Source organism: Lagopus leucura, unplaced genomic scaffold (assembly GCF_019238085.1).
Source record: "Lagopus leucura isolate 7727_CA_CO unplaced genomic scaffold, USGS_WTPT01 35276-5_obj-0_obj, whole genome shotgun sequence".
NCBI lineage: Eukaryota > Metazoa > Chordata > Aves > Galliformes > Phasianidae > Lagopus > Lagopus leucura.
In genome coordinates this window covers 1-18,192 of record NW_024965710.1, presented here as the reverse complement: position 1 = coordinate 18,192, position 18,192 = coordinate 1, and the positions used below count along the sequence as shown (strand labels likewise).

Genomic DNA, 18,192 nt, shown 5'->3' with positions numbered 1-18,192 from the left:
TGTCTGCAGGTACCAAGCAAACAGCCTGAGTGCCCAGGAAATATTGACAGAGAGAATTTATGATTTGCCTGAATGCACACCAGCATAATTTACAGACCAAGGACACATCTTAACACACCCAATCCTAATCACAGATCACCACTTGGGCAGCTGATAGGAACAGTTTAAAGAAGGGTCTTTTTGTCTGTTTGGTTTTGTGCAGATATGATTCTTAAATTTACCTTCTAGAAGAACGCTGACCAGCGGAGTACGGTCACTGTTCTTGGTTTGCTGAACAAGCAGCTCCCCATCATCCAACACCCTCGTTACTGGGTCCCCCCACTTAATAATGCCATTCATGATATAACTTGCATAGTCCTCCTGGTTGGTTCCAAATGCCTGTTTTAACAGAGGGAACATTTACTTCACACTCATCCTCAGCACAAATTCTCATCAGTGAAAGTTGCTCACGGGTTTTGAATCTGCGTCATTTAAAGACAATTGTCAAAAATGGGGCTAAACCTCCTAATTACAAAAGGAATTTGCTTCCTTGCATCATTAACTGTTCTGGGTGACTCTATTATCCAATTACACAGTGCCTACTCACTGGTTTGATATCATTCTCCAAGGATGCAAAGAAGTCTCCTCTTGTCACACGTAAGCTTTCTGCTTTCTCCATGTCTACTTCCACTTTGTTGCTGGCCTAAAGAAGGTAATAAAACACATTAAACACATACAGCACAGCTGCAGAAAATCCCTTTACCAACTTCAATGCAAGGAACCAAAGCTGCAGTTGGGCTGCAACCCAAAAGGACTGTTGAATCCGAATAGGCAAGATTAGAAATTCAGTAGGTTCCCTTTAAAGTAAGGAACTGTTCTCTCCCTTCAGACTGCAGAAATACTTCACTGCAGATTCTGGGTGCTGTATAAAAAGGGGATGAAAACCTTCATTTTGTGACTTTTTTCAGAAGGACAAACTAAAGTTTGGTTTAACCCAACACCACGTTTCCCCACTCCTTCTTTGGCAACTTCAAACAAAGCATTTTCCTCTCCACACACAGAACTCTTTAAGGCGATTGGTAAATATTAGATTTCTTTCTACTTCATTTGCCTCAGTGCAACCAAAGCTGAGTATTCCAGTGCAGAACCATCAGTATTGGAATACACACACCACAATTAGCTCAGCCCATGTTGCTCTCCTTTCTAAACTGAAGACAGCACTTTTCCTTCTGCTGCTCCCAAATTCAGATGCATTACTGACTGTGGCTCCACTCTACACTACAGAGCAGCTCCATTTTCTGCAATTATTTCTAGATCTGCAAATACATGGATTGCCTTAGGCAGCAATCAGGAATTACATGGATATGAAGCAACTTTCCCACTAAGTGTCACACAAACACTCTGTTACAGACTAATCCCATCTGTACAGTCTGCTGAGAATCCTGCATGGAGTAACAGATATCAGAAAGAGGATTAGGCACCAAAGGGGCAGAAGTTGATCTGTGCAAAGCAATCCATCTAACTGCAAGGTGACATGGCAGAAATCTACTTGGCGATGAGGTGAAAGATTTTCATTCTTCTACATCCTGGCTTTTGGTAATTTCTTTACTTCCCAATTATACCACAACAAATTTCTCTAGATTCCAAAACAAGCCTAATTTTCATTGAAACTTACCTGCATCTTACATCAGCTCATGGTTTTATCCTGAGAGTATAAGAGCCCTACATCATCTGATTGTTCACAAGGTTAAAAAATGGGATTCCAAGGCATTGCTTGGAAGGCACAGCAACACCTAACATCTTTCCCTACATGGACGAGTCAAACAACACTCCCCCTCCAACACACATCTCTGAGATATCACCTTCTAACTAGGATGATCTACAAGAAGAGCTTACATGATTCAGAAGAATAATTCCATTTGATTTCCAAATGCAATTTGTAGCTTCACATACACTTCTGAAATCTAGGTCAGGCGTATGATGTATATTTTAAGTTTTGCACTACTCACAGCAGAGAATAAAACATCATTTGGCTGAAGACATCTTCAAAATAAACAGTGAGATTACCCAGAAATACTGTGTGCAAGTGTTTGAGAAGAAAAACAGAGTGTGATTGCTTGACATTTGGAAAACACAGACATCTATTACTGAGATGTCAAGGAGGAGACAGCTCTTTTATATTTATATGTCACCATTGTCTTCTCTCCCACTGCAAAACGCTGGCACAACAGGGAATATATCAAAATCAGCCTCCAAAATCAAGCAAAATTCAAACAATGAAAAAGCATCAATTAGAAGTGGAATTAAATATTTAAAGGAAAATGCTTTGTTTGTGGAGGGATGAAAATGCCTTTCTTTTTTTGAGACAGTACAAGAAAATGAGAAAGCGTTCATCTTTCTGCTTTTTATTATGGGAAACAATAACTTCCTGGCTACACAAAAAATATAAGTAGAAAGAACCAATGCTTCCAACAGATACAAATATCAGAGACATCAAATTATTTTTCTTGCTTAAATTAAAAAGATTTATTTTCTTTGTGTTTAAGGCTGAAGAGATTTTTTACTTGCAATAAATGCATCAATGCTGTGCAATCAATGTTAAAGGCTCTGTTCTGCAGTAATTCACACCAATTCTTGGCCACGAGAGAGGTTACATCTTTCAGCCTCTTTCTTCATGAACTAATAATCATCTCGTATTTCAACACCACTGAATACTGTGTTTTGCATCTGTGTTAATATAACCTGACATTTCATGGTCCTTGTAACTCCTTTCTAGTTAAAGATGCACAGCAAACATTGGGAAAGCAAGGTGATGTTCCTCTAGAATGGAGGAAGCTGAAAAGATTACAAGTCCATATGACCACAGAAAAGTCATAAGCCTGCAATCTCATTTTTCTCTATTTCTAGATCATTTATGAAGATGTTGAGCTGCACAAGCTCCAGCAGACACCTCTGCAATATCACTGACTGTTCTCACTTCCACCTCTTGTTTCCTGTATCCAATCCATTAAACCAAGCCTTTCAGTCTTCACCACAATACACTGAGAGACATTCTCACTGAGCTATGAAAGAGCCACACAGATGCTGGAGACGAAAGAGGTGATTCAGAAGGATGTGAAAAGATGCTGTCCATATGGAAACCATCTAAGCTATGTTAAGATGCCACTATATATTGGAGTATACAAGAAAAGATTCCACAAATAACGACTTTCTCTTTTTTTTTGCCCCGCAGACAGACAGGACTAACCTTGATATGTCTGTTCATTGCAGTAGACTGAGCAGCTCGAACTAAACCTTCTAATTCAGCACCACTGAAGTTTTTTGTCTCCACTGCCAGTTCTGCAATGTCCACATCTTCAGCCAGCAGCTGGTGCTCCCTCATCCGTACCGTGTGGATATGGAGAATCTGGAATCGACCCTTCTCATCTGGCAAACCTGAGTTGTCATACAGAGTGCATGTTAACCAGTGCTTCAGCACAGCTGCAGCAAAGCCCTCCCTGCTCCTCAGTGCTTCCTACGTCTAAAGGCTCTTTCTCCCTATAAGCCATTCCCTCATGTCAGCAGAATATTTTAAAATTCTTGTGTTTAATATAATATTTAAACATTTAAAAATTTGCCCTTGGCAAATCGCTTGGCATCATCCTCAAACTACACCAAGAAACAGGGTTCAGTTCCCTATAAGTTCATTGCTCTCAGGCTCCCATAGCAGGAATTCACCTTACACAACAGCAATCTGGTCAGCCCAAGACCCCCTAAGCACAGTTTCCACCTTGTCATTTTCATACAGCCTTCATTTTCTCAGATGTAGCTGATTATTTCCCAGTTTTTTCCTTAGCAAGTCCCTTCTGAAATGCACATAATGCAACGTACAGAAAATGCCTTTTCTTGAAAGAAAGGTAAGTCAGCAGCACAACATCCTCTCGGTATAAACAAACTCTAATTAAGTTTTCATCTAATTTTCTGTCACTGAAAGGAAACACATCTCAGTAATACTGATGACCCTGCCTGTCCTTCCAATAAATCTCACCACAGTTTGAGATTTTTTTTCAGCTTTGAAATACTCAATGCCAAGCTCAGAGCACACAAAGTATTTCATGACATTCGAGTGATGTGGAAGAAAACAGGAAAACGTTTTATGGGTTCTTACAAAAACTGCACATCTGAAACTGTGCTTCCAGCCTTTAAACATGGATCTCCACTGCTTTGGATTTCTCACTGCAAGACAGAAGAACTGTGCCTTCCATCAGTCTCAGCCTATTTTCTGTGCATTCAAACTTCCTTCTGAGGACTGTTAACAGAAGTGAGCACCAAAGTACAGCCATCCTTTGCACTCCATCATAATCACTATTGATTAAACATTCTGATCTCAAATGGAAAGATAACATTGGCTCCTGAGGAATTCTAACCACCAGATAACTGTTATTTAATTGGAGCTGGTATCAGGTAGGTGTGTAAACTACAGAAGACCTTTCTAAATTAATGACAGGTATTCACATTTTCCAGCTCACACCTACCCAATTCCATTGCATAGACCCTGATATCTGGCCAACGGCTTATCAGCTGGTAAATCCAACACAGTGTTTCAATTAGCTGAATAAATTTATAAATTTATGCGGTGAGTTGCACCAACTTTAGCACCCTCACCATCCTGGTTAGTTGTTCCCATGATGATATGTGTTTGCTTTGCTATTCTAAGTACCTGTGAGCTGATGTACTGAGCTGCACAGCTTGCTTACCAATCTCCATCTTCACCTCCAGTCTTCCCGGTCTCAGCAGAGCTTCATCAATCAGGTCAGGTCTGTTGGTCATTCCTAAGTGCAAAATTAAAACCAGGAGGAGCGTTAGCTGAGCTTACTAAGCAGGACTTCAATTCCTGAATACAGTCCATAGAGGTAAGAAGAGACCTCAAAGAGTGTCAAGAAAAATGATGAAAGAGACTCATTTTCAGAAATACTGGGAAAAGTCATGCCTTAAATTAGAATCAGGGCAATAGAGATCAAACCCGCATTGCTCCTGCAATGAACAGAGCAGCAAATTTCAACCTGACCCCATAACAAGAAAGACCACCATACCAATCACCAGGATGTTATTGAGTTGCTCTACTCCATCAATTTTAGACAGCAGCTGGTTGACAACGGTATCATGAACTCCAGTGCTCCCTGCCATGCTGCCTCGCTGCTTGCAGATTGCATCAATCTCATCGAAAATGATGATATGAACACCACTGTTTGCTCCAAGCTATTGGAGAGAAAAGCATGTCAGGAGTGCCACATGTCACCACTGAAAGCCATTTAACAAAACACAACTTCAAAAGATCAGCCAGCGAAATAAGAAACACTGATTTCTTCAAGTGATTTGGATATGGTGTGCATCAGATCCCTCCCCAGTAACATCCTGCTGTGCTCCAAAATGGGTTGGCTGGTACATCCAACCAACTCAACTGGGATGACTGCACCCATCCAACCAATCCAACTGGGATGACTGCACCCATCCAACCAACCCAACTGGGATGACTGCACCCATCCAACCAACCCAACTGGGATGATTGCATCCATCCATCCAACCCAACTGGGATGATTGCACCCATCCAACCAACCCAACTGGGATGATTGCATCCATCCATCCAACCCAACTGGGATGACTGCATCCATCCAATCAACCCAATTGGGATGACTGCATCCACCCAACCAACCCAAGTGCTCCCAATGCTGGAAATATTGGATGGATGTACCCGATGTGGGAAACATCCCAAGTCAAAATGAAGCTAAGAAATACAAAGCTTGCCATGTAACTTAGCTCTCCATGTTTCGAAGAGTCCATTTGTTCAGTGCCAATCAGAACACAACTGCTTATTTCCAGGTTCACTCCAAGGTGAAGCAGTTGCAGCTGGTAACAACACAAGATACTTTTCTTTGTGACCGAGTTATGAAGCTTTTTCCCTCCAAACTCCACCTCTAAAACATCCATTGTGGTCAGTGGGGACCACATTAATACTGGGTGAATGTGCTGTCCCTGGCAATCTGCCCCAGACACAAATCATTACAATACCAACCTTTTGGAGACCTTTTTAATCTCACAACTTGTCATCAGGACCATCCCCCCCTCCAGCCAATACCATGTCTATTTTAACAGGTGTGCTACTGCAAAGGAAAGAAGCTCACAGCTTCCAGTCATATTGCAACAAGCGGACAGAAGAAGGCTGTTTACCTCTGCGTGGGCTCCCCTCTAAGCTGGCTGATTCATTAATACACCTTGTGCAGAATAAAGTAATGTCAAGCACTATCACAATCTGCAGAACTGCCGTAAATACTATCAACAGATCCAACACCCTTGGCTAATGCCTTCTGAAAAGGCCTCTCTGTATTTAACTCCAACTTACCTGATGCCATCTTTTCTTTATAGAAACTCTTATCAAGACAAAGTGATATGAAGGGCTACCATAGCACAAAGGAAAAAAAAGGTTTTTACAGCTTCAAACTAAAGACTGGGCTTTCTGTAACCAGCTAAAATAATGGACAAAAAGAACAAATTTGGGAAGAACAATCTTTGCCTCCAATCACACTTTTTGAGATCCATGCTCTCTAGCTTTGAGGCAGAGAGTTCTTAACCATTAGTTTTCTGCTAAGAAAAAATTAATGGTGTATTGATTATTACAGTCATCACAACATTATTATAATGCAGACTTATGTACTCATGTAACTCAAAAACTTGTAGTCATGAGAACTTATTTGAAGTTCATCCTATTTTATGTGCCCTAACTCCAACTGGACTGTCTCCAAAATAAAACAAGGAAAAAAAAAAAAAAAAAAGAGCAAAATGTTTACAAACCAAGTGCTTTTTAAGCACTTTCTGAACAGCTGACACACTGTGTAATATAAAACACAGCAGGATGGGCACTAATGAACTACCTCAAAATGAAAGCTAAACAAACTGCAGCACAGCTACCTGGAAGATCAGCTACCTTCTTCAGTTCTACAATATTCTTCTTCCTTTGAGTCAACACTGAGTGAATCTGTAGAACACTAATATTCACTGACTTGCAAGGAGTAACTATAATCAAAAGTGAAGCTGTGACTCAGTCTTTTAATGCAAGCAGCAATTTTCTGATTACAAACTTCCTTTCCAGGCATTCTTTAGGCACATTCATCCTGACCATGCTATTTATCCATGTTTGCATTACCCTTCTTTGTTCCTCTTCTGCATCAGCAAACAGCTTGCGGATGTTGGCCTCAGACTCGCCCACGTATTTATTGAGGATTTCTGGCCCGTTGACCACTTTTGGTTCTCTGGCATTCAGCATCTTGCCAATCTGTCTGGCCATAAGTGTTTTACCACAGCCTGGAGGTCCATATAGCAGAATGCCTTTCACATGCTTGCAGCCTAGAACGAGAGAGAACACGATTAAAAACAGGGTTACATAGGAAAGAGCCAGGGAAGTGGTGGAGTCACCGTTCCTGGAGGTGTTCAAGAACCACAGAGATGTGGAGCTGAGGGACACAGTCTGTGGATATGATGAGCATGGGCTGGGGCTGGACCTGGTGAGCTTGGAGACCTTCTCCAAAATAATGATTCTGTGACTTCTCACTTCCCCCACAGGGGCACATAGCACAGGTCAGGACAACCTTCCCTTACAGGAAGGTTTCAGTTGAGTTTAATTTTCGTATATAAAGGGAAATGAAGCATCCTTCACAACACCAGTGACTGCCAACGTTACCCAACTGAAGCTCAGCTCCCAGTGTAGATGCAGATAGTGGAGATCATTGCTTCCTGAATCAGAAATCATGGATTATTAGGTAATAATGTTTAACTTTTTACCCCTGCATTGAGCTTTAATGAGCCTAGTTCTGAATTTTTAGGACAAATATGGAGGAAGGCACAAAAGATAAGGCTGCATGGAGCCTGGGTAGCCTGACCTGGTAGCTGGCAACCAGCTCACAGCAGGGGGTTGCAGCTGAATGACCTTTAAGGTTCTTTTCTACTCAAGCCATTCTATGATTCTATGAAACTGAGAAAGGCTTCTAAGAGCCACTGGAACCATTACAGGCCAAAAAAAGCTTGACTGGTAACTAAAGAGATCCAAAAAATCTCTAATTTAATCAAATAACAGGACTGTTGATCACTGTGCATGAGCACTGGCATTTACATTCTACCCTTTGAGAAGAGGAAAGATCCAATGGATCCAAAGCTGGGAACATCCAGCTGATACTGAGAGACACATCCATGTGAAAACAAGAAAGCTCTCCCCTGGATTCACAGAATTTTAGATTCTGTTTTAAAGACAAAGAACAACAACTCACACCACAGCCACTCCCACTCACCAGCCCTACAGGACATCCCAAGGAAAGAGACCAGGAGGAAGCTGCATCCATCTGAACACAAGTGGTCAATTACAGGGTATGGAGTCCTGTACCACCTTCTCTTTTTCTCTTGCTCCATCCAATATTGGTACATTTGAGGACGAAAAACTGTTTTGCTTCAAGAATATTAGATTTTTCTAAAACCTTAGAAACCTTAAAGTACTCTAATGCATTTAGAGAACAAGTACTTTCCTTACCAATGCTCAACTGTGACTTAATTTCAGTCACTCCTTAATATTACGTGATGAACTCACTTCAACATGAAAAACAGCTCAACACAAAATGTTTTCTAACATCAGCACACACTGCTCCCTCTCCTTCAGGTTGTTAGTGCATTGAAGTTTAAAGAGAACATCGCTGTGAGGAGCTTCTCACCCCTACCACAATCCCAAACAGAGATAGTGAAGCACTGCTTAATAAGTACAGTAATAAACCTGGAGGATTTCTCCATGGAAAACAAAGTGTAAAGAATGAAAAGAAAGAGAAAAGAAAATATTGCAAAAAAATCAAGATGTCTGGTTAAGAAGAATCCATCAGTCAACTTTCAGGCACAAACACACGCTGTCAGTGAAGAACCAGTTTTGCACAGGAACAAATGAGGCTCAGATAAATTAAAAGCTGTTCCTGTCAAATCAATGTCACGAGAGGTATTGTGAACGTGTTTTGCAGAGGAACATGATCACCTATGTAGCCAAGCAGCACAAAGCAGGGTTTTGATGATGAGTGATGCTTTCAGGGGAAATAGCAGGGAAAGAAAGTCAACAGTGCTCAGAAAGCTCCAAAGTGCTCAAGCAGGAGAGGCCATCCGAAGGCTACCAACAAGTCAGGGCACATGCAGACAGCCCTGCTAGCATCCCAGTAGGGTAGGAAAGCTGCACTGTACTGCATTATCTCTTTGTAGCACACCTTCAAAAAAGCAGCAGCAAAAATACCAACTCTGGGTATTTTTAAAATAGACAAGTGATGACAAACTACAAATGTTAGGTCTCAAATCACAGTGAGATGCGAAGGAATTCTGAGTGAGGTTATCTCCACATGCTGATTTCACCAATGTTGCCAAATGTCAATACTATTATGAGAACCTTAGAAACACAAATTATTAGCAGTGCAGACAACTAACTCATTAAGCTTACAATTAGGTGCCCAAATCAAAGGTCATTCCTGTAATGGGATACTCTAATTATGAATTAAATGACATGTGGTTACAGGCTGAATAGAGATGTTAACAGGAACTAAAATAGACCAATATGGGAACTCTTCCACACAAAATATTAGGGAAAAGTCACAAAAAAACAGTAAGAATGGGAGTTCTGAATCAGAATGTCACTTACCAGAGAGAGCATGAAGTTCATTCGTTCAACTCTCATTATTCACTTTTTTGAAAGATCAGAAGAAATGTTTTAGCATCACAGGGATTTTCTACCTGGGAGTGTAATTCCCCTTTTAATTAAAATGAAAGCATTCTGTTGTAACTGTATCACTCAGATACACCTATCAGGAATCTGCATCGAAAGCAAAGCACTGATCTTGAATGCAGGGAGAGATGCTTATCTCTGCACATTCAGCTCCAAGCAGGTTACAATAAGATCAGGGTTCCCAGACTTCACCTGCTCCATGGACAACATTGGCCCAAAACATAGTGGAATTTCCCCCTCCTCTCAACCTGTAAGTCCAGCAGTATTTCAGCCTACATCACTGCCTCCCGTTAATCTTCCTAAAGGATTTATGTGCTGCTGACAAGCAGCAGAACCAAAGGAAATAGTCCCTGTTTTGAGTTCAGAGATGGGACATGCAAACCCCTATCAAAAAGAAGTTTCTCTGGAACAACAATGAAAAAAAAAAAAAAAAAAGAGTAAATGCCTCTGTCTCAAACAGTTACAAAAATGTCATTAATTTAAAACACAGATTTCGTAAGTCCTTGGATGGACTGCTGAACACAACAGCTGATGCTTAGAGTCACATCCTACCTGGATGTTAAGAGCCATAAATCTCATCAGCATTCTCTACTTTTTGGAGTAAAGCTGAATCACTTCTGTCTACTTAAAGTCAGAATGATGTAATTATAAATACATTATGGAACACCTACCTACAGAGTTAATCAGATTAAACAAATGTCAAACTAACAGGGTTAGTGGGATGTCCCAAAACTAGTTTCCAGCCAGAGCAATGCTGTACTTAGCAAGCAGTGGTAATGCCTGCTATGGAACACCACATCTGCAACCAAAAGAAGCAAGAGCAGACGTTCTTATAATTCAGTACTGGGTGCTGGCCGTGGCCATCAACAAAGCAAAAGCCCTTGTGGCACTTTTGGTGACAAACACCTCTTCCCTTTGTTACATGCCTGCCTTTTGTGAGCTGCATTTCACATTTCCTGTGCTGAAAGATCAAACACCCACTGATCCACTGCAGCCTTTCAATACCTAAAGGGAGCCTACAGACAGGAGGGGAATCAACTCTTTGAAAGGGCTGATACTGTAAGAGGAGGGGAAATGGTTTTAAGTTGAGGGAGGGGAGATTGAGGTCGGACATCAGGGGGAAATTCTTTACTCAGAGAGTGGTGAGGTGCTGGAACAGCTGCCCAGAGAGGCTGTGGGTGCCCCGTCCTTGGAGGTGCTCAAGGCCAGGTTGGATGGGGCCCTGGGCAGCCTGGTTTAGCATTAAACGTGGAGGTTGGTGGCCCTGAAGGTGGCAGGGGGGGTGGAGATTCATGATCCTTGAGGTCCCTTCCAACCCTAGCCATTCTGTGATTCTGTGATCTCCTTCCAGGGCTGAAGACCTTCAAGACATTCAGTCCACATACAGAAGCTATCCTGAGCCCATCATCCCAATGCCCTGCTCTAAAGCTCTCCAGTTCTACTGCATCCTTTCTGGTTGGAACTGGATGGGCTTTAAGGTCCCTTCCAACCCAAGCCATTGGGTTAAACAAGAACATAAATTGAACAATAATGGCCCCGGTATGAACACATGAGACATAGCACAAGCGATAAGCTTCTATAGCATGACCTGGCACTGCTTTGAGCTCAACAGTTCAGCCAGACTTTAACCCACTGGGCTTCTCACCTATCTAGTCTGTCTTACAGCAGTTTGCCCACCAGGATGTTATTTATAAGCGCTGAAAGCCTTGAGATGAACAATATCCACACCCCTCCCCTGATTCTCTGAACTGATCTCCTAACTGTAGGACAACTGAAAGGAGGTTGTGGCGAGGTGGGGTCAGCCTCAGCTCCCAGGTAACAGTGACAGGATGAGAAGGAATGGCCTCAAGTTGTACCAAGTTGTACCAAGGGGAGGTTGAGGTTGGCTAGAAGAAAAAACTTCCCTAAAAGAGTGGTGATGCATTGGAACAGGCTGTCCAGAGAGGTGATGGAGTCCCCATCTCTGGAAGCGATCAAGAGATGTAGTACTGAGGCACACGCTTTAGTGGGCAGTATTGGTGGTAGGTGGATGTTTGGACTTAGTTATCGTAGAAGTCTTTTCCAACCTTGGTTAAAGACCATTTTTACTTCGTACATCCATGCTGAACACTCCTTATCATCTCCTTCTCCTTCATACGTCTGTTTTCTCCATCCATTTCCACCTTTCCAGGAACTGCAAGAAGAACCCCAGCTACTCCTCTACACCTTCATGAAGACAGGAGTAATATTTGCTTTCTTCCAGTCTCACATGCCTTGATGTGAGGAGAGCAATTCATTTTATAATTGCATTAGGAGGTGAAGACACAGGAAAGCATTGGTCCAACTCTCGACAGAAAAGAAAGATCAACCACAGGCAATGCTAAGTTCAAACTGCAAAATACTTTTTAATTGAGTGATGATTTAAATTACGAGGCAGTCAACATTCATATCAGTGATAAAGAAGGAAGATCTCAGTACAGAACAGGAGAAGAATGAGACAGTTCACAGGAGCATTGAAGACTTAGAGGTTACACCTGGACTTGGACTTCACCCAAAAGCACTCCAAGCATGTGAAGGCATCTCAAAGTCACTGAGAACACAGTGTGGGTAAGGCACTGGGGGGGAAGAACGTGATCACCACTCTTCATGTTACTAAGGAAAAGAAGAGCCAGGGGAAAGAAAAGGAGCATGGGGTTGGACTAAACCCTGAGAGATCCCTTCCAACTTCAACTACTTTCCAATTCTGTTGTATAGACCTAACACTAACTTAATTCCTAGAGAACTCTGGTATGGCGTCCTTTTAAGTAGGTAGAAGAAAATAAGGATGAGTAACACCCAAAAGAAATTTAGTATATACATCTAAAGACAACTTCCCTCTAGGAAAAGGTATGAGGTCACACAGAGGGAGAAGAGAAAAAAAAAAGAATGAATTGAGATTTAGACCTTCATAAAGATATGCAGGACCTCTTTATAACTTTGGGCTTTATAAACACATACGAAAAAGTGCCCAAATGAAGTTAAAGATTAGTTGGAAAGAAGACACCAAACCAATAACTCTGAAGCATTAGCATACATTGTTTTTATTGATAACTTGAACGATGGAGCAGAATGACAGAACTGAGTTGGAAGGGACCTTTAAAGGTCATCTGACCCAACTCCTCCACAGTAAGCCAGGACACCTACAGCTAAACCAGGATGCTCAGAGTCCAACCCAGCCTGACTTCAAATGCCTCCAGGGACAGGGGAGGCAACAGATCTCTGGGCAACCTGTGGGTTCACCACCCTTACCTTAATAAACTTTTTTCTTGTATTCAAACTAAGTCTCCCCTCTTTCCATTTGAAACCTTTTTCCCCTGTCCTGTCACAACAAACCCTGCTAAAGAGTCTCACTCTCACTCTCCATTACTGACAGCTCACCAGGTCTGCCTGCAGCCCCCAGCCAAACAGCCCCAGCTCCTCAGCCTGTCCTTGCAGGGGAGATGTTCCACCTCTCAGATAACTTTTGTGGCCCTCCTCTGGATGCACTCCAGCAGGTCCATGTCTCCCAGTTCTGAGAACACCACATCCAGATGCAGCACCAGATGAGCTCCCACAGTATAGAGTGGAGGGGCAGGATCACCTGTTAAAGCTGCACCTTACATGAACAAACAAGAGTCCCCTTCAAAAAGATAAAAACTAAATAACAATAATAATCTATTTTTAAAAAGGGCAGAAAGGACAACCCAGGGAGCTAATGACCAATGACCCGTCAGTCTCACCTCAGTGTCAGAGGAAATCATGGAGCAGATCCTGCTGGAAGCTGTGCTAAGGCACATGGAAGAGAGGGAGGTGACACAGGACACCCAGCAAGGCTTCACAAGGACAGGTGCAGCCTGACCAGCCTTCTGGCTTTTTATGATGGCATAACAGCATCAGCAAACCAAGGAAGAGCCACCACTGTCATCTTACCAGGATTTGAGTGAAGCTTTTCACGTGGTACCCAGAACACTCTTCTCTCCATATTGGAAAGATACAGATCTGATGGGCTTTGTTACAATAAGGGCAGTGAAGCCCTGGCAAAGGTTGCCCAGAAAGGCAGTGGGTGCCTCGTTCTTGGAGACATTCAAGGTCAGGCTGGACAGGGCTCTGAGCACCTGATCTAGCTGTAGATGTCCACGTTCACTGCAGGAGACTTAGACCAGATGGCCTCTAAGGACCCTTTCTAACTCCAATAATTCTGTATGATAAATTGCTGCAAGGTTGACAATAATTGGAAAGTTTAGACAGTAAAGATACTCTAAGCAGTGGCATAAGCTGCATTAGGAAGTTCTTGCATTATCACCTCAATTACAGGTTAGGCATCTCTGACAGTGATGTTTCATTTTTAATGAAATCCTACTTTAAAAATAGATTGAGTGAGATCCTAACACTCTTATAGTATCTGAGCACTTCAAGAACAGGCAGTGAATATGAAAGGTCATCCACCTGGTGAAATATCTGTTTCAGTTAGAAAAAAAAGAACAACAACAAAAAAGAACGTTACAGTGTTCCATAATACAACACTCATCAAACAAAAAAGGAGAAGCATTGGTTTCTACAAGAGGATCACTTACAGAGCAAAAAAGAGTATCCAAAACCAGACCTAAGCAACTAATAGGGATGAAAGGCTGCATGTGGTTCACCACGTAGGTGCATGGGTTTACCTGAGCCAAACGTCACAAGATCACCAGGCGTCAAACACCAGGTAAAAAGGAAGTAGACCATGGCCCCAAATTCCTGACCCTAATAACCACAAAGCAAGGCAGCAGCGTTTTGCTCCTTGTAGGGAACGTGCAGTTATTTCTGTGCAAGAGATTGTGGACTCTGCCAAGCAACTACCTGGCTTCTGGGAGCTCACCAGGGAAGGTCAGATTGCTTTGTAGAAGATCTTACCACAGAGGTGATATTGCTGGAGATATCCCTGTGCTACAGAGCAGAGAGTGAGAGCATCACTTTTATGAAGGACGTGATCCACAATTAGGATGACTTGGCACAAGCAGGTCTGCAGTTTGACTTTATTACCACAATCTCTGAGTTCTCAACAGGAACGAAAGAGCTGCAACTCAATGATGCTTTTAATCACCATCAACATTTTCTCTGCAGACTGACCAAGGGTGCAGAACCAGTGTGTGGTGGATCAGCTGCAGCACACCTGTGTGGAAACCTTCCTTCTTACATGTGCATCAACAGACCAAATGACCACTTGATGTTTCCAAGGATGTTAATGAAGCTGGTCAGTCTTCAGCAGTGTCCACTCCAAACAGGTGTTTGCCATTCAGCTGCAGGACAAAAAACTCCCTCCCTGATATGAAGACTCTCCCCACACATATAACTTCCTCTTCAGAGTCTCTTTTCTTTAAGATGATCAATGAGCAAATGCCCTGCACCTTTCCTCTCTTCTGGGTTACAAAAATAGATTTGCAGGAACTTGCCAACCCCTCTATTGAGAGCAACCCAATTCAGAAGGGTCCTGCAGGGCCCCCAGTGTGCCTGAATCTGAGGAGATCAGGAAAGTCAGTGTGGATGTTCTAGGGGTTTCACTGAGTTTCCTATAAATAAAATACCTTGTACACATTGCCCTTTACAAAGATTCCAAGAGAAGCAGCTGTTATTTCTCTACCATGAGACTTCATCTTTTGAGTCGTCCTTTTATTCTGGCTCTCCTTTGGAAGGAGGATTGGAACTAGATGATCTTTAAGGTCCCTTCCAAACTAAGCCATTCTATGATCAACAATGTTCATAATACTAAAGAATCCCTATAAATGACCGTAAACCTGCAGCCTTAAAAGCAATCAGCTTAAATTGATTTAACTGCCCCAAAGTCTGCTGCCTTCCTCCTGCTGCTACAGCCCGTGCAGTTGTGTCATATCAAGCCAACCAGAGAACAGGCTGCTGGGTTGGTCGGGTTTTGGTTTTTGTTCTGTTTTGTTTTATTTTTCACTTTCAATTGTATTAGCTCTTTTCAGAGGCATACAATCCCAAAGCCAACAAGAGGTGGTAAATATGAACATGGGAAAGGCGTGGGTAGGGAAAATGAAATTGTCCTGTTCCAGGGCAGCTATGGAAATGTTTGGTGACCAGCTGAAATGGATCTTAGATTTCTTTTCTTGTATAAACCAGAGGCTGCAGCATCTGAATAGCATTTACATCCTTGGATGATATGGTTAACTAACATTGATTTATATGCTCCAAACCCAGAACATTCCTTGGAAGTTAGATAAACCACACACAAATTGCAAGCAATTTCTGAAGGGTCTATGCTGCCTCTGTGTAGTTACGGGACAGAAATATTTATTGCATTTGGCATGGAAGTTGCAGTCTGTAAGCAAAAAACAGAAGTGGGTGAGTGCTAGAGCACCAGATAGCAAGCAAATTCTTTCTTTTCCTTTCCCAATAAATTATATACAAAGGTGAACAGCTGTCACATTGACATTTCAGATCTGAAATATAGTTAAGAGCAAGTTATAACTAAGGCAAAGAAAATGAATGTCAGAAAGTTTTGTTATTTCAAATTTCAGATAAGCTCTTTAGCCCTAGGGTTCATCAGAGCTCCGTTTGGAGTCAAGCTCCTTACCAGAAAAATGTTTCTTTGTGTAGTATGTGTGTAAACACGCACAAGTAAGGGTATATGTATGTATTTATACAAATAGTATGGCACACCTTGAATTCAAGATTAGCCCCTAGGAGGCCTTCCCTAACAGATCGATACGAAATACGTTAGGCAGCTGAGAGAGAATCATGCACTAATTGGATTTAGCCCAGGGGTTCTTCAACATTTCTCCCTAAGTGCTTAAAGCACTTAGAATAGACCTAACACACCTCACAGAGGAGTTTACTCCAACATCAAGTCCACAAACACTGGTAATGGACATGCTCCACGCAGGCACACACAAACAGGACGTATCTTCTGATGAAAATCTGTTTTGTCATCAGAATCGTGATTGCTTCCATTTGTGGGAAGAAGGAAGGTGGATCAAGAAACATAAACATATTTAGAAATTCTGTAGCTCTGAATTCCAAATTTAAATACGATCCCACAAAGATTACATTCAGAGAATGAAGACGAGCTAGAACATCCTCAGCCACGTTATGGGAAAAAGTTATTTGCAGCTGCACATTGCTTAATAAAATTAAATCAGTCCCATTTATCTGCCTGCCAGCACATGTTTACAAAGTAATGGCACTGCCTCTGCTTCCCCAGACCCCAAACGGCTGTTTAAGAATCTGTACTTTTATTTTACCAACTCCACGACACGCCACGGCCTCTGCATCCTCTCCAGCACTTCCAATTGGGCCAATCCAGGATCACAGCTAATACTCTTTTTTTGGGCTAACACTTTGAGAAGGATATAAGTTCACAGTGCAGCGGCCAGGACAATAGATACAGTACATAATGCAGGATCATTAAGGGCAGAATTTCCTTTGATTTGTACAGAAAGCCCACTGCCAGCAAGTCAGAAATGGGAGCATTTGGTCTCACTGCTGTGAACAAATGATGCATTCAGGAGAAGAGGCAGCGTTTGGGTTTCAACAGAAAAGTATTCAGTTAAACCATGTATCTCATTTGCTCAGACACTTCATGCACAGTGCTGAACATCCAAGCTGCTCCTCTGTCCCCCATAACAGGAGTATGAAAGACATTTGGGAGCAACAGTAGAAGAAAAGAATTTGTCAGTCCATTAGCACTCCAAGCAACTGCCATATTATAGCATTAGGCTCTTAGATGATAGCCAGTCTTCTCAAGCCAGGATTGTACTTACCCATTTGCTCCACAATTTCAGGTGGAAAAACTCGAGAAGCAAAAGCTCGTCGGAAAATATCTGAGAACTCTTTGTCAAGGCCCCCAATGCCCATTTTCTCAAAATTCCAGTCTGGGTTGATGATGGACTGGCGGTTCTCTTTGGTCTTTGATTTACCTGGCAAAAAAGAAACCACTTCAAACTCCTGGCACAGCAGAACTGCAGTAAATATAATACAAGCACCAAATTGGCTCTACCCAGGGAACCCAGCATTTCACAGAATCACACAGAATTGCAGGGGTTGGAAGAGAGCATCGAGCAGAAAGCCCCTGCTACAGCAGGCTCCCTACAGCAGGTCACACAGGTAGGCGTCCAAATGGGTTCTGAGCATCTCCACAGAAGGGGAGTCCACAACCCCTCCTTGCATTTTCATACCTGGCATCTCAGGACTAAGCAGCAGTCATATCTGACTGAACTCAGGAGCACTGCTCCTCCCACGCATCACTTTATGTTTATTTATATTGAATTTCCTCTGCCATTTTCCTTCTTAGTCGCTCAGCCCCATCAGAGCACGCTTTGTCACCTTGTTGACATATAATACAGGCTATATAATATTATATATTATATAATATAATAATATTTAAATATAATATATAATAAATATATTATATTATTATTATATAATAATAATAAAGGCTGAGTGAC

General features: G+C 42.1%; 1 protein-coding gene and 1 pseudogene across 1 annotated transcript in view; one reads left to right on the top strand and one right to left on the bottom strand.

Annotated features, from left to right (window-relative positions):
* The window catches only part of NSF (N-ethylmaleimide sensitive factor, vesicle fusing ATPase), a gene marked incomplete at its 5' end in the record, with an annotated part of 33,904 nt that extends 16,240 nt beyond the window's left edge, over positions 1 to 17,664 (bottom strand). Inside the window, 7 exons of the mRNA XM_042892776.1 lie at positions 222 to 378; positions 587 to 682; positions 3,227 to 3,414; positions 4,716 to 4,790; positions 5,052 to 5,217; positions 7,160 to 7,359; positions 17,509 to 17,664. Of these exons, the coding sequence (XP_042748710.1) occupies positions 222 to 378; positions 587 to 682; positions 3,227 to 3,414; positions 4,716 to 4,790; positions 5,052 to 5,217; positions 7,160 to 7,359; positions 17,509 to 17,664 (1,038 nt within the window). The remainder of the gene's footprint in view (positions 1 to 221; positions 379 to 586; positions 683 to 3,226; positions 3,415 to 4,715; positions 4,791 to 5,051; positions 5,218 to 7,159; positions 7,360 to 17,508) is intronic.
* Positions 12,829 to 15,054, top strand: LOC122192254 (annotated as a pseudogene).
* Positions 17,665 to 18,192: the final 528 nt, after the last annotated feature.